Genomic DNA, 24,167 nt, shown 5'->3' on the forward strand with positions numbered 1-24,167 from the left:
CTCCTATGAAGGCCTTTGTTAAGTGTTCTTCACACAACCCTTTTACATTGTAAAAGACTGAATCCACCTACTCTTTGCTCCTCAGCAAATTTACCTGGAATCCTATATCATCCAATTCCAGATAACGGAAAACTATCCAGTATTGTTTTTCCTGATTAAAATCATAATAATTTATACTAATTTAAAAAGTAAAGTGTGGATTTTTCAAAAAATTTAAGCAAAACAGATTTAATTTATGTTTTATTTTTTGACTAAGTAGTATATTCACTTTAGATCAAATTCACAAGGTACAAAAAAGAACATGGTGAAGTCTCTCTCCCCCCAGCACCTAGTTCCCTTCTCCAGATATAATCCAAGTTATCAGTATCTTACATACCCTTGCACAGATGTAAGCAAATATATATATATATTCTTTTTTCCTCTCTACACAAATGATGGCATATTATACATACTTCTACACTTTGCATTTTTCTTTTCATTTAACATATCTGAAAGATTAACCCATATCAATAAATTAATAATAATAGCAAACACTGATATCACATTTAATATGTGCCATGCACATTTCTAAGCATTTTATATATATTAAATCATGAAATATTTATTAACTCATATAATAACTAAGTTAACCTAAACGTCTTTTAAAAATTCTGTATCAGATCATCTCGCTCCCCTGCTTAATACCTCCAGTGATTTCTCTTTGTACTTAAAATCCAAATTCTTTTCCAAGGCCTACCAGAGTTCACATAATCTGACCCATGTCTAATTATATCTCCAATGTCATCTTCTACCACTTTACCTCCTTACAACTCTCCAGCCACACTAGCCTTCTTTCTGAACTTCAAACATGCCAAAACAGTTAGCTTAGAGCCTTTGAACTAGGTGTTCCCTGTGTCAGGAAGGTTCTTCTCTGAAATCTTTGCATAGTGGATTCTTCTTAGCATTTACATGTCAGCGCAAATTTCACTTCCCACCAGAGGTCCTCCTTGATCTATTTATTATATTGCTGTTTTATTTTCTCCAAAGCACATACTGCTATTCAACTCAGAAATTCTTTAACTCAATGATCATAACTGTCAGTTATAGCATGAAAAAAAAATAAAAATTTAGTCAGGTTTTTTTTTTTTTTTTTTTTAAGAAAAATAGAACTTACACCACCCAATTATGCCTCTCAAAATTAACTCATAAAGGCAATGTCTTGGTAGAAGATATGGGTCAAGTGGAAAGTTATGTTCTAGATATTCACAAAATACAGCCTCATCAAATCCCTTATTTTTGTTGGCTTATAAAATATCACATATAGAGTCAAACATAGAAAATGTACTTATTTTTCCCCTAATTTTCTTTCCCAACATGGTATGAATTTGATGCTTATGAAATTAAATGATTAAATTATTATAATAAGACTCTGTTATAATGCCAGCAACCACACAAATTTGACCTTTAGTTTTTCCAGTCTCTTGGGCAGAGACTGACAATTGTGCTGAACGGTGGGATTGTTTTCTGATGTGTATTCAATTAAGCTGAATCTACTAAATACATTTCAAGTTTAATGTGAGTGAAATATTGAACCAGTATTTCCAAAGATAAAATAATAATTTTGCAAAGCCATCTACCACCAACCATACTGTAGCAGTGAGGTACATCTGTATCTCCCAAAGACTGATACTAACATTTTGAAAGTTTATTAAAATTCTCCCTTATATCAGTGCTCACCTGAATTACTGCATATCTCCTAACTCATTTCTTTACCTCTAATCTTGCCTCACTTCAGTCCATCCTTCACAATTCTCAAATGTGAACAAACACTGTTTCATTCTGCGACTTTAAATTGTTCAATGGCTCATACTCTCTGTACAATAAAGTATGAACTTTTTTTTAAATTTTATGTTTTATATTTTTGGCCACGCTGTGCAGCTTGTGGGATCTCAGTTCCCTGACCAGGGATTGAACCCAGGCCACAGCAGTGAAAGCCCAGAATCCTAACCGCTAGGCCACCAGGGAACTCCCAGGTATGAACTGTTTAATAAAGCCCCCTATGATCAGGCCTCTTCCTAACTAGCTAGTTTCACCTATGCCACTTCCCTCTGTTCTAGTCTTACTGGCTACTCACAATTCTTTGAAAGAACCATGCTTTGCTAAGCTATACACCTTTGCACATACTGTTCCTCTTGCCTTTATGTCCTTCCCCAGTGAAATTCTACCTTGCCCCATCATGCCAGATACGCATCGTCTCCATGAAGACTTTTCTGATCCTCTGAAGCAGCGTCAATCACTTTCTCCTTTGGCCCACCACTGCACTGAGCTCATGCTTAGGGGGAAGCAGTATGACCCAGTGAAAGCCCGACTGCCTTGAATCCCAGCATCCCCACTTATTAGGTGAAAGCTGCCAAATTGCTTAATTTGTCTGTACTACAGTTTCCTCATTTGGAAAATGATAAAAAATAACAGTAAATACTTCATACGACTTTTAGAGACTTTACTGAGACAGTTGTTTATTTTATACATGTGAAGTACTTACAACAGAACCTCTCTTAGTAAGCACGAAATAAAAGTTATAAATTATTACATTGTATAATAATGACTAATTTAAAGATATAATTCCTCCATTAGATCGTGAACTCCTTGACAACAAGGTCTGTGTGTCTTTTGTATTTTTTAATCTCTAACAGTGTTACAGATTTCAGCAACTGTCTGCTGACTGGAACTGAAAAATATCTGACCATAGAGAAGTAAGGTTAAGTAAAGGTTAAACAACTAACTTTCTCATGCTGTTTCTCATTAATAAAGAGTATTCAGTCATTCGTAACATGCAAAATGATAATCATATAATTATATTTCACTGATGAACACAAAGCTGAAAATCACAGAAGTAAAATGTGTGACAGCACAATGATGAATTTCATGACTTTCATACCCAACACATTTTTAAGTGATTCCCACCATTCTTCTGGTAGTGTCAACCATTGTTCTCTTCTGCACCTCCAAGATGTCAGAGCAGTGGGGCAACTTCAGGGGACCAGTGACTTCTATGTGTTGTCCTCTGCCAAGCCCCATAGCATGAAAGAATGTGAACTGGCACTGATTCCTACCCTGTTACTGACATCAGTATGGCACCAGTCAAATTATGCTACTCAGTAAAGCAACAGAAGATACTCAATTTGAGCAAATTCACAGAAACATTTGGTGCTATAAAGAATATTAGAGGGCTTCCCTGGTGGCGCAGTGGTTGAGAATCTGCCTGCGAATGCAGGGGACACAGGTTCGAGCCCTGGTCTGGGAAGATCCCACATGCCACGGAGCAACTGGGCCCGTGAGCCACAATTACTGAGCCTGCGCGTGTGGAGCCTGTGCTCCGCAACAAGAGAGGCCGCGACAGAGAGAGGCCCGCGCACCGCGATGAAGAGTGGCCCCCACTTGCCGCAACTAGAGAAAGCCCTCGCACAGAAACGAAGACCCAACACAACCAAAAATAAATAAATAAATAAAATTTAAAAAAGAAAAAAAACCTTTAAAAAAAAAAAAAAAGAATATTAGAGGGCTTCCCTGGTGGTACAGTGGTTAGGAATCCACCTATCAATGCAGCGGACACGGGCTCGAGCCCTGGTCCGGGAGGATCCCACATGCTGCGGAGCAACTAAGCCCGTGCGCCACAATTACTAAGCCTGCGCTCTAGAGCCCGTGTGCCACAACTACTGAGCCCACGTGCCACAACTACTGAAGCCTGTGCACCTAGAGCCTGTGCTCCGCAACAAGAGAAGCCACCGCAAGGAGAAGCCCGCACACCACAAGGAGTAACCCCCACTCGCCGCAACTAGAGAAAGCCTGCGCGCAGCAACGAAGACACAACACAGCCAAAAATTTTAAAATTTTTTAAAAATTAAAAAATAATATAAAAAAGAATATTAGAAACTTCTGAAGCAGTCTAGGATACATGAAGCTAGAAAAAGGCACCATCCTCACTCAAACAACAAGAAAAGGCTAGATAAACTACAAACTCATAATTTTTCTTGAAAACATGAGTGCTTAAAATCACGCAGCAACCAAATATCCTGAAATCCAAGAAGGGTCAGCTCCCAGGTTAGGAGAGAAAGGATGGACAGCCTGTCCCAACTGTGGTAGAGCATGGAAGGAAGGATCAGCGACCAAATAAACACAGAAGAAGAAATCAGGTAGAATTTCAACAAATTGCTAAAGGCTAAGCGTGGGCTATCATAAAAGTATAGCAGCCCTGGGAGTCTCAAACACAAGGGGAGCTCACTCTGACTCTCAGACTCTTTTCTGAGGGCCTCACTGTACACATTAGAGGACATTTGGGGGGGAAAGCAAGAGATTGGAAAGCCTATGTCAGTGGTACATGCCTGGAGGAGGGAACTGACTGCCACTGCAGGAAAAGCAAAAACCCCAACTGCACAGACCCATCCTTGCTGGGAGAAAAGTAAAAGAAAAACCCTCTACACTTGGGGAAGAAGCAGAAAACACTCCTTCCTCTGGGGATGGGGCAGAAAACTCTCTCCTAGGAAAGTCCAGAGTTTCACTATCATAGGTAGGAGGGACCAAAATGTTGAGAAAGTCCCAACCTGCAGGTCAGACATGCAAGGGCTGTCTAGGATTGACGCTAGACCAGGAAAACAGAGAAGAAGTCCTGCCTCTGATCCCCTGCACTGAGTTACAACCATCGCATTTTACTGCTGGAGGCAGGGCAAGAGGATGGAGAGAGACACCCTCTGAGGCACAGGGATACAGAGATAACTGAAAATGATCGTGGAGGAGGAACACTAAGAAAACTCCTCTGGCACAACAGCCCCACCGTAAGTACTGGGCATCTTTAGAGGAATTTGAAGCCTGTGATATTGAAAGTAACCATAATAAAACAAACAAACAAACAAACTCAAACCCAGCTCAATTCCTAACTAACTTAACCCCCACTATAAAAGGCTGACAGAGGAAAACAGGTATCCATTTCAAAGCATAAATACCATTTTTCTCAGTATCTCCCTCCTGCCTTTTGTCGGGCAGGATCCATTCTTGTTGCTCTTCTGTGTAATGAAGTTTAAACGCTTGTTTGGAAAACTTTATTTAACAGTTTAGAAGGCTTGATAGAAAGAGTGCATTAGTCTGAAGAGTATACATTGGATAGGAAAGAATTTCCTTCTTTTGTTTCTCCAAATCTTTCCGCCTTATCTAATCTATATGTGATGTTTGGCATTCTGTAAACATTTATGATGCACAAACAAGCAAGAGAAACAAATATTATCAAAAGATAAAGCAATCACTAGAAATAGACTCAGAGATGAACCAGATGTTGAAACTAACAAATGGGGACTTTAAATAGCTATGATTAATATGTTAAAGAATCTAGGGGAAAAGGTAGATGAAATGCAGGAAAAGACAGGGAATTTCAACATAGGAGAAAACTCCTTTAAGAGTCAAATGAAAAAGCCATAATAACAAACACCATATCAGAGATGAAAGATTCCTTAGACAGATGGACTCAATAAAGCCAAAGAAAGAAGTAGTAGACTTGAAGCTAGGCCAATTAAAAAACCCCAAAGCAAAACACAAAGAGAAAAAAAAAGAAAAAAAAAATAGAGCCCCTAAAAGCAAGGGGACAAATACCAAATGGTCTAGCAAATTAAATGGTCTAGCATATGTATAACTGGATTCCCAGAAGGATGAGAATGGGGCAAAAGAATTACTTGAAGAAATAATGGCCACGAATTTTCATAAAGTAATGCAAGACATTAAACCAGAAGATCCAAGAATCTCAGTGGATCTCAAGCAGGATTAAACACACACACACGCATACACGTGGACACATAATGTTTATATTGCTGAAAATTAACGATAAAATCTTAAAGGCAGCCAGGAAAAAAGCCACATTAACTACAGCAGAATTTTCTTCAGAAACTATGCAAGCCAGAAGATACAGAATGACACTTTTACAGTAGTAAAAGGAGAAACCTGCTAACCTAGAATTTCATGCAGGGAAAATATATCACGGTAATAAAAGCAAAATGAAAATTTTTTCAACCAAACAGTGCTAGCAGACCTGAAATACAAAAAATGTAAAGAAAGTTCTTCAGGCAGGAGGAATATGATACCAGACAGAAGCCTGGATCTATTCAAAGAAATAAAAAGTTCCCAAAATTGAAAAAGTTAAAGTAAGCATAAAGTTTGTTTTTTAATCACTCCAAAATATAATTGACCTTTTAAAACAAAAATAGCAACAATATATTCTGGGGGTTTAAAATATGCAAAAATAAAATACATAACAAAAATGGCATAAAGCATGGGCATAAATTGGAAGTATACTGAAGGATTTGTATACCATATCTACAGTAGTATAATATTACTTGAAGGTAAAACTGTGACAATTAAAGATGTACAGTGTAATCCTTAGGGCAATCCCTCAAAAATTTCAAAAAGGATGTATAACTAATGAGTCAATAGTGGAGATAAAACAGAATCATAAAAAATACTGAATTTATCCAAAATCAGGTTAAAAAAAGCGGGAATAAATGGACAAAAACCCCCAAATTCCAAGGTGGTAGTTTTAAATCTAATTACATCAGTAGGTACATTAGGTGTAAATGGTCTAAACACTCCGAATTATAAGATAAAGAATGTCAGACTGGATTTTAAAAAGCAAGACCCAATAATATGCTATCTATAAGAAATCCACTTCAAATAAAAAGATATATACAGTTTAAAAGTAAAAGGAAGAACTTCTAGTTTCCTATCTGACATGTAAAGAGCTTGGACAATGTCACTCTCATCCTCACAACAACAGCAAAAAAGCTGCACTAACTGAAAACCAATAATTTTTCTTAGGTCCCAAAGAGGTCACAGGGCAAACCACCACCCAAAAAACTGAAGAGAACAGAAAACAGAGAATCACATCTTACCAGGAGCAGAAACCACCACTAGAGTTAGCAACTGGTAGGAAAACTTAAAGAGTAATTGAGTAATTGTTAATTCACTAATTGCTAGAGACTGAGTACAGACTAGCTTGAGAGATTAAAAGCTCCTGGAAGCCCAGCCATAGAGAGGACTCCACATTTTCATGAATTTTACCTCTAGGAGCCCCACCAGGTTCTCTTCAGGGTAAAGATCAGAGAAAATTCTCCAGTGCTTTCTGCAGATGGAGGGGGAAAGTAATCTTTGTGAAATACACCAAAAGCATTTTCTTCCCCTTTAACAAACGCCTGACTTAAAGGAAAACTGTTTTAGCAGAACCTAAGCAACATGGGTTTTACCAGAGCTGGACATGGGGGAGGGAAAATACCCAACTCCATCTCCCTCTAGCCTTCCTGTCTCATCTAAGTGGGGAAAGAAAAGGTGAGAAGTGCTTGTAAAGGTCACAGCCATGAACACAGGCCCACTAAAAGACTGAGATCTAATCAAAGGATTATAGAACACTTCCATTCCCCCCATAACTTACCACCATATCAACAGGGCTCCAACATAATATCAGGAGGTTAAATTCAAATAACTGCAAGTTTAGATGCCATTTAAGGAGTCTCTAGGGAAATCCAAAGATAACAAGGGAGACATAAACAAAGACACTAAAGAAATTTCAGCCTCTGAATCTTAACCTTTACCCATCAGGCAGAAAATCAGCAAGTATATGGTTGAACTGAATAGCACAGTCAATCAGCTAGACCAAACTGATATTTATAGATTACCTCATTCAATGACAGCAGAATACACAATTCTTCTTAAGTTCACATGCAACATTAACGAAAATGGACCACATTTTGGGCTATAAAACACAATAAAAACATTTAAAAGAATAGAAATCACACAAAGTGTGCTCCCAGACCACAGCAGAATTAAACTAGAAATCATTAACAGAAAGCACTGCTTTCTGAAATTTACAGCATTTATAGCATGAACTATATATGTATTAGAAAAGAAGAAAGCTCTAAAGTCAATAATCTAAGCATTCACCTTAGAAAACCAGAAAAAGAAGAGCAAATTAAATCCAAAATAAGCAGAAGAAAGAAATAATAAAAATCAGAGAAGAAATCAATGAAACTAAAAACAGCAAATTAATAGAGAAAAATTACCAATACCACAAGCTGTTTCTTTGAAAAGGTCAATAAAATCAATAAACCTCTAACCAGGCTAAACAAGAAAAAAAGAAAGAAGACACAAATTACTAATATAAAAAATGAAAGAGGGGCCATCACTACTGATCCCATGGACAATAAAAAGGGTAATAAAGGAGTATTATAGACTTCATGCCCACAAATTTGATAAATAAAATGGACCAATTCCTTGAAAGACAATCTACCAAAACTCACACAAGGAGAAACAGATAATCTGAATAAGCCTATATCTATTACAAAAATTGAATAAAAAATTAATACCCTTCCAAAAGCAATCACCAGGCCTAGATGGTTTCACTGGTGACTTATGTCAAACTTTCAAGGAAGAAATAATACCTAGTCTGCATAATCTCTTCCAGAAAACAGAATCAGAGGGAATACTTTCTAACTGACTCTATAAGGGCAGCATTACCCTATTAACAAAATCAGACAAAGACACCACAAGAAAGGTAAATTAAAGAACAATATCTCTCATGAACACAGATGCAAAAATTGTCAAGAAAATATTAGCAAATTGAATCCATGTATAAAAAGGATTATTTACCACAATCAATTGGAATTTATTGCAGGTATGCACAGCTGGTTCAACATTCTAAAATTAACTAACGTAATCCATCAAAACAAACAACAGGCTAAAGGAGAAAAACCACATGATCATGTCATTAGATGTTGAGAAAACATTTGACAAATCCAACATCCATTCAAGACAAAATCTATTAGCAAACTAGAAATATAAGGGAACTTCTTCAACTTTATATTATCTACAAAAAAACAACAGCTAACGTCATATATAATAGCGAGAAAATAGAAGTTTTCCCACTATGATCAGGAATAAGGCAAGGATATCCCTTTGTGCCACTCCTATGCAACATCATGTTGGAAGTCTTAGCTAATGCAAAGGAAGAAATAAAAACAATAGAACCCAGCAATTCTACTCGTAAGTATTTACTCAAGAAAAATGAAAATATATGTCCACAAGAAAACCAGTACATGAATGTTTATAGCAGCTTCATCCATAATCACCAAATATTGGAAGCAACCTTATCTTAGTTAACTTAGCGCCTTAAAACACCAAACATGCATTACTTCACAATTTCTATGGGATAGGTATTTGGGACCAGCTTGGTTGGGCAGTTTGGCTCTGGGACTCTCATGAGTTTGCAGTCAAGTTATCTGAAGTAATTAACTAAAAGCTTGACTAGAGCTGTAGAATCCATTCTAAGGTCGCTTACTCATTTGACTGTTGACAAAAGGCCTCAGTTCCCCACTGGCTATTGTCAGAAGGCCTTGTTTCTTTGCCACACCAACCTCTCCACAGGTCCCCTTGTTTCCTCACAAAATGGCAGCTGGCTTCCCCTAGAGTGCGTGATCCAAATAAGAGCAAGGCAGGGCCACAATGTCTTTTATGATGTAGTCTCAGAAGTCACATACCGTCATTTCTGCCATATTCTCCTCGTCCCAGAGACTAACCCAGACACAGTGTGAGAGGGGTCATCAGAAGGGCATGAATACCAGGAAACAAGGATCACTGGGACCATCTGGGAAGCTGGCTACCATAAACCTAAATGTCCATTAACTGGTGAATAGGTAGACAAATTGTGGCACATCTGTACAGTGGAACAGTAATCAGCAAAAAAGGAACCAACTCCTGATAGAACAATCACAAATGCATTATGCTAAGTGAAAGAAGCGAGACCCTAAGAGCTACATAAAGTATGATTACGTTTATATGGCATTCTGAAAAAGGCAAAACCAAAGGGACACAAAATGGATCAGAGGTTGTCAGGGGTTTAGGAGGGGGCAGAAGACTGACTACAAAAGGACATGAGGAAATTTCTTTGAATGACAGAAATATTCTATATTTGTGATGTGCTTGTTAAAATTCATAGAACTATGGGACTTCCCTGGCAGTCCAGTGGTTAAGACTCCGTACTTCCACTGCAGGGGGCTTGGGTTCGATCCCTGGTCAGGAAACTAAGATCCCACATGCCACGCAGTGCGGCCAAAATAATAAATAAATAAATAAATTAATTTTTAAAAACTAAAAACAAAAAAATTCATAGAACTATAAACACAAAAAGGGTGAGTTTTTCTGTATATCCCCAGCTACTCATAAAAAGAGAGAGAAAAGAATCTTAAGGGGAAACAGAAGAGGCTTGAGTGGGAAGACACTACAGGAGACAACATGTAAATAGTAGAAGTTTCTGAGGGAAAAGTGACTACCAAATCAATAACATTATCATTAACGTTCCTCAGGCTAAAAAACTTTCTCTGAGCTTGATTCTACAGATTGAAAATACCCATCAAATTATAGGTTAGACAGATGAGAAAAGATACACATGTATCCTGGCACATCCTGGCAAAAGTCCTGAAGTCTAGGAATAAACAGAAAAAGCTTAAATGCTGCCAGAAAGGAAGAACAAGTTAGAAAGTTAAGAGAGACAGCCATAGCCTCCTTAGTTGCAACATGACAAAAAAGAAAATGGTAAAACAGGATCCACAAATTTTTGAGAGAAAAGGACTGCCACCCAAGAATTCTATCCCAACCAAGAGTAAAATAAAGTTATTTGGGGATATGTAATCACTCAAAAAATGTATCAACCACTTATCCTGTCCAGAGAAGTAGCAGAAAAAAAAAATGCTAACCAAATAACTGAATGATACCAGAGAAAGGGTAAAAAGAGAATTTATGAGGGACTTCCCTGGTGGTTCAGTGGGTAAGACTCCACGGTCCCAATGCAGGGGGCCCAGGTTCGATCCCTGGTCAGGGAACTAGATGCTACATGCATGCTGTAACTAAGAGTCTGCATACTGCAACTAAGTCTGCATGCCACAACTAAAGATCCTGAGTGCCACAGCAAAGATCACTGTACTGCAACTAAGACCCGGCACAACCTAAGTAAATATTTAAAAAAAAAAAAAAGAAAGAGGGAGAGACCTTATGACATGTGCAGTTAAACTGAAGCAGATACTAGTAAAGCAATTGAGAAGATATATAACAAATGAAACTCCAATTAGATTTATTTTAGAATTAAAATAAAGCATCTTAACAGAAAGAATATTAAAGTTAGTCCAGTGCACAAGAAAACTTTCAGCAGTTATTATGAACAGCATTTTTGTTTTGTTTTGTTTTACCTGGTTTGCAAGATGAGAGTGACCAAACAGCTTGTGACCCAATTTCCCGTACTGTTCCAGTCCTTTCCAACTGCTTAGGGTCAGCACCAGGAGGTGTCTTGTTTGGTGTGGTCATTTTAAAAATATTCTATGTAGAAAAAAAGAGAATATCCACATTATACCCAGACCTGAGCATCTTTCTACAAAAGGTAAAAGTAAAAATAGCCAAATCGATCACTAATATACCCTGGATATTAATCATCTATTTCTCAAAAGCAGTTGACATAATCACTGTAATTAAAAACTCTTGGAAATTCAGTTTTTGTTTCTAAAATATAACATATTATAACTTACAAGTTGTGCAAAGCAGCAGACTATAGTAGTCAAAGGGCACAGGATCAGGGTGTCAACTTCAGCCTCGCCTTTAACTAGCCTAGATTTCGGCAGGTCTGGGCTTTATTTCCTTTCCTGTCAAATGGGTTGATTTGATCTATAATACTATAATGCTATGCAGTTGTATACCTCTATGAGCAAAAATTCCAATCCAAATGAAGTTTTTCCCTAGAAAAGTCAGACTGAAATACTCTTATTCCAGGAATATGTAAATATTGGCCTACGTTTTAAATAATCCGTTAAGTGATGCAGAGAAAAATCACATCTGCTCATTAGTTGTCAAAAGCTCCATTTATATGTGCTCTTACCATAGAACATAAAGTCAGAAAAATGCCTTTAAGGTCTAGAAGTGAATAACTGGCCTATTCTAAACCACAAGTTTACTTCATCTTTCACATCTTTTGTTAATCTTGGTAGGCATATCCAAACGTGAAAAAAAAAAATAGTGGATTGTGAACAACATGTAACACTGCTTCGGTAGTGCAAAGTTAGAGCTACTGAACATCGTTATACGTAAATGCTGTTATAAACCTGTGCCAAAAGGTCTGTATACCATCTCCTTGACACCTCCTGTCAGATCTCAGTTGTTCCCTAATCTCCACACAGGCACTTGATACTCTTTAAATAATAATAGACACTGGACTGCAAACTTCGGAAAGGCCTGAGGTTTAAACGCTCCATCAGCAATTTACTGGATGAATGAATAGCTTCAATCGTAAAGTGTTTGCCACCTGCAAGTTAAGTAAGGTCTGGGATGAGACGATCAAACCTGTGGCCGCAATGCCAAATGTCCAAAAATGTCAAATTGTCCAAAACAATGGCCCATCTCTATTATTGGAGCAGAATTCAACTGCCGAACTTGGTACTGGACGCCACCAAGTGGATAAAGCACAGAACTCGGAGAAGAACGGGTTCGTGGGCACACCGTTCAGGAGCTGAGGCCAAGGAGAGAACGCCACCACGAGCAGTGTCTGGACCAGACTCTGTGGGTTCTGCTTGACACCTCTGCCCGAAGTGCGAGAATAGGCAGCGGCTAAGGATCCATTCCTGACCCACCAGCTTTGAGGAAATCGAGAGCGTAAAAGGAGATTGACATTGGGGAAGAGAACCCGTCTGCTTAAGCTAGAACCATTCTCCACTTCGGGGAAAGCCCACGCACTTACAGCTCGCAGACCCGGCTTGCCGCCACTCAGGTTTTCAGGAACCGCTGCAAGTTCCGCGCCACTCCCACTCAGCTTCCCAGGCTCGCCTCGCTTCCCCAACAACGTCAATTGGGGTCGCAGCACAATGACGTCAGTCCCCGCCGTCTCGCCCTACCTCCCCCCGGGGCTCCGCCCAGCGCGCCCTGTCGCGCACGCGCACTACGTCCCTGTGGCATGCGTGAGGCGGCAGCTGGGCACCGCCATTTTGGCCGGTGGCCGTAGGAACACGTTGTGTGGCCGAGAAGTGAAAGCAAGAACTGATTTGGCCTCTGCGTTCCCCTCCGCAAGGGGAATCTGTTTCTCCAGGTACGTGAATAGCCTGGAAGGGTTTGGCCTTTAGCTGTAGTCTGCCACGGTCTACACACCGTAGGGACGTTCTCCCAGAGCCTTTGGTTAGGCCTCAGGTGGCGGCGGTGGAGACGGCGGCGGCGCGTGGCAGCCGGCTTGGGCGAGACAGCTGGAACCGCCGGAGCGCGGGCGCCGCCGAGAGCTGGGGACGCCTCGCGCTTCCCTCCAGCTGACTCGGCTCTCTGCCACTGCGGCCCGCCACCCCCGCCAGGGGACACGAAAATGGCCTTAGCTGCCATCCCCTCAGCGGTCCAGCCTCCACTCCCCCCTTTCCCCCGCTCCTGCCCTAGGGCTGAATCCTACAGCCGCCTTCAGAACGTAGAGCGTCCGTCCCCTACTACCCCCACTCTTCCCCTGGCACCTGTGGAAGCCTTTTCTTCCGCCGTTTGGGGATTGTGGAATGAGTGAATTATCTTTGCCGCCATGAAGTCGAATCCTGCTTGTCCGCTCCCCGTCTGTAGACATGATGGCCAGACGTCACTGTTCGCACAGCAGCGTGTACTCTCCTGTAACCAGGGTTAGCTCAAATAGTCTCCCAGGTGAACGCCTTTAACATTTCGGGTACGCTTCTATAGCACTTTCCCCCTTGGTGACTTCTCCGTCTTCTCCTTTATCATATCTTAAACTCCTTGAGATCAGGTCTTTACTGAAAGGCCCTTTATTTTCCCTTCAGTGGTTCGTGCATTGTAGGCACGACGGCTAAAGCCGATTCCCACATCCCATAAACTACGCAAGCCCGTTTTCTCATTTTTTACGGTAAAATCGTTAAGAGTGAGAAATAGCCTTCAGAACAGTGTGTTTTGTTTTGCTTGAGGGTTTTTCGCCTTCTCTTCCACAGGACTGCTTACTAGGCATTTATGACAGTGGCATGTGTGTTGCAGTCCTCGGTACCTTTGTCCCTGATACTGAGAATATTCATTCTATACCATTTGCTTGACGATAATGCTTTGTCAGTGTTAATCAAGGGCTCTTATCTGCATCTGAACCAAAGAGTGTTGTTCTTGTTTTAGTGAAAAGCCTTGTTCTCCCCTATAAAAAAAATTTTTTAGGAAGAATATTTAATATAATTGCTGGGGTGGGGTAAGGAGAAAGCAGTTATTAATTTAGTGTCCCTTTTAATTGTCTTCAATTTAAGACTCTGAAGCCAGAGTTGTGCACCACTCCCAACTTATATGTTTTATAAAATTAATGACCTGCAATAGCATAGGTTAGAATATCTCACATGACATAAGCATCATTCGTTAACAGCAACCTTTCAAATGTTTTCACAGGGTATTAAAATAATTTTGGTCTTAGACTGCAGATGGTTTCCATATCTCACTTCCTTTTTTCCTCTCAGCTGGAATAATGACAGTGAAGGTCATTGTCTGAGTACCTATTTTTTAAATAAGTTTTTATATCTATCTATCTGTTTATCTGTTTATTTATGGCTGCGTTGGGTCTTCGTTGCTGCGTGCGGGCTTTCTCTAGTTGCGGCGAGCAGGGGCTACTCTTCGTTGTGGTGTGCGGGCTTCTCATTGCGGTGGCTTCTCTTGTTGTGGAGCACGGGCTCTAGGCGCGTGGGCTTCAGTAGTTGTGGCACGCAGGCTCAGTAGTTGTGGCTCGCCGGCTTAGTTGCTCCGCAGCATGTGGGATCTTCCTGCACCAGAGATCGAACCAGTGTCTCCTGCATTGGCAGGGGAATTCTTAACCACTGCGCCAGCAGGGAAGTCCCTTGAGTACCTATTTTGAGCACAGTTTTCAGATTTGAAATATCTTCAAGGAGTCAGTTACTACAGTCTTCCCCTCCAAGCTTTCATGTGCTATGTCTTTCTCATTGAAAAAAAAAGGAGGGGATCTTTCTTCTCAATTCTTGAAACTAACATAGAAATTTAACTAATAATAGTGTTTACACTGTTAATTAACAGTTCTACAAAGAATCTGTATTCATTTTTCTTAAATGCATTATAATTTATCACTTTTTTATATAAATCAGCTTATTAACCATCTCTGGGAGGTTTTTATTTTATAAAAATCACCTTTTACAGTCATTTGGTTTTTTAAATGGTTTGAAATAGTAGGTGAAACATTTTAGTAGTTTGGCAGAAATAAACTTTAACGTAAGCAGTTTCATTGATAAATCAATGAAGATTTATCCCCTATAGGGGAATTCATCATGCTGATTCACCATAATTAATATGGTGTCCGGTTTTATTTTAATAGCTAACTGAAGAATCTTCAGTTTCTAGGGAGTTGTCACTTACAGAATGATAGCTTTTTTGTAGCAGTTCAAAAGTCATTTATTTTCTTCTTATTCTAATCTTTAGGAGGCTTGCCTGGACCAGTTTCTAAAGGTTATAAAGGGATAAAGTGAACCTATCAGCGTAACTGTTTATTACATAAAATTTTAGTCACCTTTTGGGTGATTTTTTTTTTCAATAATATACTTTAGTGGATAACTGTCACTGTAAAATATTGGTAACTTGCAAGACTCCTGAAGTTGTTTTAACCTACAGGAAAATGATTTACTATGTCTAAATTCATTTTCTCATTTCATTCAACAGAAATGTTTGAGCTCCTACTATGTGGTAGGCACTGGTCCAGCCACTGGGATAAACAGACAGACAAAAATTCCTGCACTCATGATGGAATACATTCTGCTAGGAGAGGGAAAAATATTGTCTGTGTGTGTAGAGAGAGAATATGTAAATGCATATATATACATCCACACAGTAAACGTGTACATATACCATATATGCACATATATATGAAATATATACTATGTCATATAGTAGAAAGAGCTAAGGAGAAGAATAAAACAAGAGAGTTTTATATTTTTTGGTAATATAGCTAGAGAAGGCTCACTGAGAATAAACATTAAAGACTTGAAGGAGTGAGCCATGTGACTCACTAGGGGAAATAGCATTATAGTCAGAGGGAGCAGAAAGTGCCAAGACCCTGAAGCAAAGATTGACAACCATTTGCTTTAGCCATGTGAAAAACAGTGATAACCTGACAAGCTGTTTTGATAGAATGATGGGCACTAAAGGCTGGAATGGATTCCAGAGAAAATACCTAGAAAGAAATTTGAAACACTGACTATAGGCAACTCTTACGTAGTCTCGCTATAAAAGGAAGGAGAAATGAAGCAATGGAGGAAAATGGGGTCAGATAATGTAGTGTTTGAATGCTGATGGGAATAAGCTGGTGGAAAGAGTAGTTGATGATGTGAAAGACAGGAGAGAGAATTGTTGGAACATTCTCCTTAGCAGATATCTTTTAGTTTGCAAAGGGACTTAGCTATGGAAATACATGTAGTATGGTTGCTGGTTGGCATAGTTTCACTTACGATGATACTAGTCAGCATGGCTTTGTTTTTTCTCTTCCCATTTTCTGCTGCATGTGTGCAGGTGAAGAGTTGTGCTTAACCAGGATTATAGATAAGGGTGTAAGTGACTGACGGAATTTTAGGTGGGTACAGAGATACAAAGATACAAAAGGCTGAAGGACAGTGGAAATGTGGTAGAATTGAGAGATGGTGTTAGGTCTGAGGAATAGGGGAGTTCAAAGGATTGTTAGATTGTTGTGTATGAGAGAGGTGAACTGAAAAGAGAGGAATGGTGGTGGGAGAATGGAGTATTTGAAAGGTAGGTTATGGAAAAAATGCAGTTATTTGTAATGACAAGGTGAAGGATTTGACCAAAGGAATGAATGGCTAAGGTAGGGTGAAAGACAAGCTCACTAGAGGAGAGAGGTTAATGAACTGAGAGGACAGGCTGTTAATAGAAGGATCATCTATGAACATATTGAAATCACCAAGAGTTATGACAAGAGTTGTTAGAGTGGACATTAGCTATGGGCTGAAATTTCAAAGAATGGGAGGGAGTGATCTGATGGTTGGTAAATGACTAAAGCGGGGGGATGACCTAAGAGGCAAAAGTGGCTGTTTTTAGTGAGAAGGGAGAGATAAACGTCTGGAAGCGGTACTGAGGAGCAAGATCTTTTCCTCCCCTCCAAGCCTAATGATATTGAGGGGGTATGAGAAGGACTGGAGAGTTCTATATGAGGAAGCAGTCTGTCAAGAAAAATCTAGATAGAGGATCACAGTCATGGATAGAAAAAGCCAACAGAATGTCTTTGTTGGTCAATAATCTTTTGGCTTCAGGTTCTTTCATTACATATTGTAATAAACTGGAGTAGTAAGGCACTTTTTCTAATTACTTACTTTAATCACATTCTAAGAAAATTAATGTCTATCACTAAGCCCAATATTATAAAAGATTAAGTTAACTGACTTCAACTACATAATTGATGGTGCTGTTAAATATCAAGACTTTCAAAAGCTCCAAAAGTGAGTATATACATATAGTTACTTGGTCTCCTTTTCATTTCAGTGCTGTTAACATAAAATTCATCATGGCCATATTGTAAATTCCCAGGTAAAGCAGTTTTTACTTTTTCCAGTTGACCAACATGATGGTTACACCCTTAATAATTATTTGCCATTTCCATCAGTAGTGCATTGTTGTCAGTTGGCTAAGCCATGAAGTGATGCTTAGTTTGAGGGAGGAAGTAAACACCTTTATCATATGTATGTTTTCATGTCAAGTCTTCCTATTCTGTTTCATTGGTTTGTGTTCATACACTGGTATCAGCATCAATTACTGAGGCTTTATATCATTTTTTTCATATGTCAAGTGTAGGTTCCCCCTTCCCCCTTGCTCTTTTCCATTTTCCTGGCTATTACTACTTTTCTTTTTGCATGAGAGCTTTAGATTTGATTTGTCTGATTCAGTTTTTTTTTTTCCTCCTTGAGATTGGATTAAATTATAAATTCAGGGAAGGTTGAAATCTCTGATATTGACTATGCTTTATTGTGGAAACTGAGACAGCGTGTCATTCTACTTGTTCAGGTCTTTTGTGTCTTTCAGTGGTATTTTGAAAGTTTCCGCACATGTGTATATATATCTTGTTAAGTTGATCCCTAGATCTTTTCTTTTTTCTGACTGTTGAAAGTGGTATTTTTTCCTTCTTTATATAAATCTTCTGATGAATGGAATATATGTAAAATTTTGTTTTTCCAACCGTACCAAATTATTTTATTGCTTTTACTAGTTTTTTTTAACTAGTTCCAGGTATTAATATCTGAATATAGTGATAACTTACCTCCTCCTGTCTAACTTTTTATGCCTGTGACTTATTTCTCTTAACTAATTGCATTGACTATGCCATAATTTTGTTAATTTTTCTTTAGTAGAGGAACTGGATATTCTTACTTCCTTAGAATTATGGCGGATAAATTAACAAGAATTGCTATTGTCAACCATGACAAATGTAAACCTAAGAAGTGTCGGCAGGAGTGCAAAAAGTGTTGCCCTGTGGTTCGAATGGGTAAGCTGTTCTGTGGATCATTTAAGGATAAGAGAAGGTTTTAAAAGAAATACACTGTCTTCATGGTTCTCTAGGCTTTAGTATATACTTTTCTCCCCCGTTAGTTTCTTTAAAATGTAAAAATAAGACCAGATTTTGTTCTAAATTTCTTTTAATGCTTTGTGACTAAATGATCCTGTTTAAGTTCATTGAATACAAAATCAAACCAGAGTTCAAATTACTGAGATTCTTACTGTTCTACAAAATCCTATGGTTACTTTAAGTCATGAAGAAAGGACTGCCAAGATGTTTGTATTGATATTTGATAGTATTCTCCTTAAAAAAAAAAAAAAGCTTAATATGAATGACTATTCATGAGGTTTTGCTATATTTTCAAGATTAAATAAATTTATGACCATTCAGAATTGATGAATTGTTGGTAGTCTTTAAGGGCTAAACTAAATAATTTTTACTTTAAATATACTAGTGAGGTATACGCTTACTAAATCTTAAAAGAAAATTTAGATGTCATGTGTTACAGTCTACCGTGCTATTCAGAAATTCCATTATTAATATCCCTAATGCCAGGTTTAATTTTGTCTGTGTATTAGATATCCACATAACCTTTGGGGAGCTTCCCTGATTTAGCTAACGTATTTCATTCCCTTATCTGGTGTACATTACCATTTTCAAGGCATATTTTATGGATTATATATTCAGGTCAGTCAGCTTAAAAGTAAAGCTGTTTTAGGATCTGCCGTATTTTTATTAGCATATTTTCTTCCCGTAGTAGATTAAACAAGTAAGCATATTAGAGTCATCTCTGCCTTGCTTGACAAGAGTATTCATATAAGTAGTTAAGTTCAGTAATCTATACAAAGCACTGATTTAAGACGTTATCTCAAATGTATTTCTTTCTGTGGCCTTTGTTTTTAAAAATTTGATTCTGTATGAAAATTTGGAGCCAGAATTGCCCAAATAACCGTGTTCAGAAAATTAGAACATCAGGAGAAATGACTTAATTCTGTCTTTTCCTTTGCCAGGAAAATTATGCATAGAGGTTGTCTCCCAGAGCAAAATAGCATGGATTTCTGAAACTCTTTGTATTGGTTGTGGTATTTGTATTAAAGTAAGTGATATTTTATTTATTGGATCAGATTTGTAACCTAAAAATGAAATCTAAAAATTCTGAATACATTATAACTATTTTTAAAGAGCCAAATATAAAACACTGAATAAAGAATATAAATTCAGAAAAATCGTGTTCTTATATCAATATTATTATTGCTTTTTCAATTAATTAACCACCCCACTTAACAGTTATCCTTAAAAAATAATAATAAAATAAAAGTTATCTTTGCTGTATGCAACTTCGTAAAGCCATTTCCAACCAAAATTAATTTTTTTCACCCTTTTATGAGAAGGACAATCTCCAAGTCTTTACCAGAACTTTTTTGAAATATAAATACAAAAAATATGAGTCATATTACATACATTTTTTTCAAGCCTGTGTTTAATTTTATTTTTTAAATTTATTTATTTGGCTGTGCCAGGTCTTAGTTGCGGCTCGAGGGCTCCTTAGTTGTGGCTTGCAAACTCTTAGTTGCGACATGCATGTGGGGTCCGGTTCCCTGGCCAGGGAACGAACCCGGGCCTCCTGCGTTGGGAGCACAGAGTCTTAACCACTGCGCCACCAGGGAAGTCCCTGTGTTTAATTTTAAATTCACACTTTTAAATAAAAATGGACACAGCCAAAAAAATTTTTTAATTTAACTTAATCCTTAAGTACTGCTTTTGCTGCGTTATGCATTCTTCTATTGTTGGATTTATCCCAATAGTGTAATTTTTCAAAATACCTCAGTTTTTGTTACATTGAATGGTTTGAATAGGGCGTTTTACTAAAGAATGATGAATTTCCAACTTTAGTTCATAAAAGATATTTAGGAGCCAGTGTATAAAGTTCTTAAATTAGTTATTTTTATTTACAGATAACATATTTTAGAAAGATTTCCCAAAATATGGATACCACCTGTTATTTTTTCTAATAAGGCTTGTGTATTTTACATTGGTTTCTGAATCCTCAGTTAAGTATCCAGAAGTACCAAGCTTGGTACCTGAAAGCGTTTTTTCTTGTTTTGAAAATATAAGCAGGAGTTATTTCTTCCAGCAAATACTTACTAATCTTTTTTTTTTTTTAATAAATTTATTTATTTATTTATTTTTGGCTGTGTTGGGTCTTCGTTCCTGTGCGAGGGCTTTCTCTAGTCGCGGCGAGCGGGGGCCACTCTTCATCGCGGTGCGCAGGCCTCTCACTGTCGCGGCCTCTCCCATTGTGGAGCACAGGCTCCAGACGCGCAGGCTCAGTAGTTGTGGCTCACGGGCCCAGCCGCTCCGCGGCATGTGTGATCTTCCCAGACCAGGGCTCGAACCCGTGTCCCCTGCATTGGCAGGCAGATTCTTAACCACTGCACCACCAGGGAAGCCCCCTTACTAATCTTTTATTATCTGCCTGCCAATGTTTTGGGTGGTGGAAATCTTATTTTGAACAATATATTCGATTTTATTTTCTTTCTTCACTGGTATAGAAAAATGAGATTCCAGAATTTGGGGTATGCACTTCAGTGGCTGAAAAGAAACTGATGCGATGAATTGTTTGTGGGGAGGGGGGCGGGTAGTGTATACCCCCTGAACACTAAGATACTTGTAATGCACCACATATATGAGCGATGTGGCTATTCTTTTCTTTGTAGATTAAGAGAAGTTTAAATTACCTGCAGCCTATAAGCATTTTATGTACATTGATGGAGTAATAGAGGATTCTGTAAATGGAGGTAATTCCATTTGCAAAAAAAGTCTCGTGTAAAGAATTAATAATTTTTGTTAGAGGTTGGTGATTATTTTGCTAGAAAACAAACAAGAGTTTTGTTTTTTAAACCTCTATGTTCTTATAACTTAGAAAATGGGAATTCCCTGAAATCTTTATATACAGAGACTTTTGAATTAGTCCTCTGAGCTCATTGAACAGTTCTGCCAAACAGATTTCTAATCTGAGGTTATATATACTCTTTGGTTGTACCTTTATAGTTGTCTGTACTTCTGAGAAATTTTTCTAGCCATGTTACCACTCTTAAATCACCTTCCAATTCTTGCCATTCTTGTTCCTTGGGCATTTATCTGATTGATAGTTACTTATTATTTGAATAAGTTTTTCTATGAGGTTTTTTTTTTTTTTCCTAATGTGAGTTTACTCAATTGGAATGTGAAGTATCTTTTTCGTATGGGATGGTTACAAATCACAATGGAAAGACGTTAGTCCTTGCTCTGTGCAAATACTATGCTAGCTGTTGTTGGGACATAAATAGACCAAGAAAGGTACAATCCATGACCTTAAAGGACTTTTACAAGGTAGAAAAGGAAGCATACAGAGACAGGAAGAAGGAGATAAAGGGAAGGCATTTCTCATTGACTGAATATGGAACTGTATGCTCAATAACCGTGTTTTATCTTGCTCTTAACCTTCTCATACAAAAGCCTCAAGTTCTGTAAGGTTTTTCAGTAAGTATTAAACACATTAAATGTCCAGGATTATATCAGTCACGAGGGGGAGTACAGAATTATTAGATATGATTCTTGCCTTCAAGGAACTTAACTTTTTTAAGCAAAGGATAGGAAATGAAACAGTACTTTACGTCTGTGTGAAACTCCCACTTTTGGAAGATAAATTATAAAAATTTCTTCATCTGTTCATTTTAGTCATGCCTATATTTCTAAAAATTAACAGAAAACTAATTATTTACTTTAAATAACAGAAGTGCCCCTTTGGCGCCTTATCAATTGTCAATTTACCAAGCAACTTGGAAAAAGAAACAACACACCGATATTGTGCCAACGCCTTCAAGCTTCACAGGTATATTTCTAAGTCAACATTCTTCTTTGCTTCAGTCAAGAGTAAATCCATTTGGAATTTTCAGAAAAATAACAAAAATGGGAAAAAAGTGGTATTAACTTTTGCATCCACTAAAGCAAAATACAGTATTATAACATCATGCAGAATCATATTGTATATGTCAGTGGTTCATTCTAGCTAACATTAAAATTACCTGAGGGTCTTTTTAAAACTACTAATGCCCAGGTAATTTCAGCCCAGTTGAATTACATCTTATCTCTGGATGTACAGTCTGGACCTTAGTAAGTTGAAAAGGCTCCCAGTGATTCTAATATACAACTGGGGGTGAGAATCACTATTGTTAATAATATCCTTATCCCCAAAATTACTTTTAAGGGAACTCATCTTGATTTTATTTATCTATTAATCTCATAATCTACAGAGAATATTACTCTGGACTTCGACATATATTGTTAATAACAGGCATTCTTTGAGGTTTTTAATCTGCTGAACACTAATATTTTGAATCTAGGAGTCTAGATTTAACGAATAAAAAGGTATTTCTCAACCTGCCAGCTTTAAGGGGCCTACTGCAGCAGGGAGAATGAAGTGGAATATTTCTGGTTGATGTGGCACTTCTCTCCTTGTAAGTAAATGACAGGCCAAAAAAAAGAAAGACAGTGTGAGGTTGCACCTGCTATGCAATTTTCTACCAAAGCATTTTATTATACATTAAAACTGAGCCTTATATTGTAAAGAAAAATTGTTACTTTAGAATAGACTTTGAGTGAAAGTTGAATAAGTAAAATTTGGAGTAATATTAGTTGTGGATGCATTTCTAACAACAGTTTAAGTTAATCTTGGCTGCTGTTTTTGTTTTTCCTAATAGCCAATAATATCTGGCATATATCTCTTTTGGCTTATTAATGAATGTGTGTGGAGTGCAAGTGCATTAAAATACATCATTCTGGTATTACGTCGCTTTTTCTACATAAGTCTGAGTTGTCTTATTATTTTTGTACACTTACGACAGGTTGCCTATTCCTCGTCCGGGTGAAGTTTTGGGATTAGTTGGAACTAATGGTATTGGAAAGTCAACTGCTTTAAAAATTTTAGCAGGAAAGCAAAAGCCAAACCTTGGAAAATATGATGTATGTATTACCACCTTATAAAAATGAATGTCTTGGTTCAGTTTTATGAGGCTATGAAGGAGAGAGTATGTGTGATTTTATTTTTTAATGTTCTTACTTTCAAGATTATTTGTGGAATTAATGCTGAGAAACTATAAATGAAACTCCTTTTTAGGTAAAATCTGTTTATGCTGCTTAATTGATAATTCTGAACTTTCGTAAACTGTTATGAGTTGGTGTTTCTTGATTTGAAATTAAATCCACCTCTAATATTATCTTAGAAGCAGAGGTATTCTATTTGGATATGTGTTCTATTTTGTATAACATTCATCCTCTTTGCAATTATATTATTAAATTCAGATAATTATATATATATTTCTAGGACCCACCTGATTGGCAAGAAATTTTGACTTACTTCCGTGGATCTGAATTGCAAAATTACTTTACCAAGATTCTTGAAGATGACCTAAAAGCCATTATCAAACCTCAGTATGTAGACCAGATTCCCAAGGCTGCAAAGGTTAGTTGCTTTTTAGGAGGAATTTAGTGGGTATTACAAATATTGGTGGACATATAAAAGATAAATCAAAGTAAACTTGTTTTATTTTGTGACTGTTTTTAATAGTGAAGG

General features: G+C 37.7%; 2 protein-coding genes across 7 annotated transcripts in view; one reads left to right on the plus strand and one right to left on the minus strand.

Moving 5' to 3' along the window:
• ANAPC10 (anaphase promoting complex subunit 10) overlaps nt 1–13,639 on the minus strand; it is a 104,760-nt gene extending 91,121 nt beyond the window's left edge. For 2 of the 5 annotated variants that reach the window (XM_059922556.1, XM_059922555.1), the window contains exons 1-2: nt 12,785–12,866; nt 11,250–11,376 (exon numbers count right to left, since the gene is read on the minus strand). In XM_059922556.1, the coding sequence (XP_059778539.1) occupies nt 11,250–11,364 (115 nt within the window). In that variant the 5' untranslated portion in view covers nt 11,365–11,376; nt 12,785–12,866. Of the gene's footprint in view, nt 1–11,249; nt 11,377–12,780; nt 12,876–13,532 lie in introns of those variants that run through there. The other 3 variants (XM_059922553.1, XM_059922554.1, XM_059922557.1) reach the window with 3 other exon arrangements.
• The window catches only part of ABCE1 (ATP binding cassette subfamily E member 1), a 35,145-nt gene continuing 23,978 nt past the window's right edge, over nt 13,001–24,167 (plus strand). Inside the window, exons 1-6 of one of the 2 annotated variants that reach the window (XM_059922550.1) lie at nt 13,001–13,129; nt 18,405–18,541; nt 19,564–19,649; nt 22,330–22,427; nt 23,440–23,557; nt 23,919–24,056. In XM_059922550.1, the coding sequence (XP_059778533.1) occupies nt 18,439–18,541; nt 19,564–19,649; nt 22,330–22,427; nt 23,440–23,557; nt 23,919–24,056 (543 nt within the window). In that variant the 5' untranslated portion in view covers nt 13,001–13,129; nt 18,405–18,438. The remainder of the gene's footprint in view (nt 13,130–18,404; nt 18,542–19,563; nt 19,650–22,329; nt 22,428–23,439; nt 23,558–23,918; nt 24,057–24,167) is intronic. The other variant, XM_059922552.1, reaches the window with a different exon arrangement.

Source organism: Balaenoptera ricei, chromosome 5, assembly GCF_028023285.1.
Source record: "Balaenoptera ricei isolate mBalRic1 chromosome 5, mBalRic1.hap2, whole genome shotgun sequence".
NCBI lineage: Eukaryota > Metazoa > Chordata > Mammalia > Artiodactyla > Balaenopteridae > Balaenoptera > Balaenoptera ricei.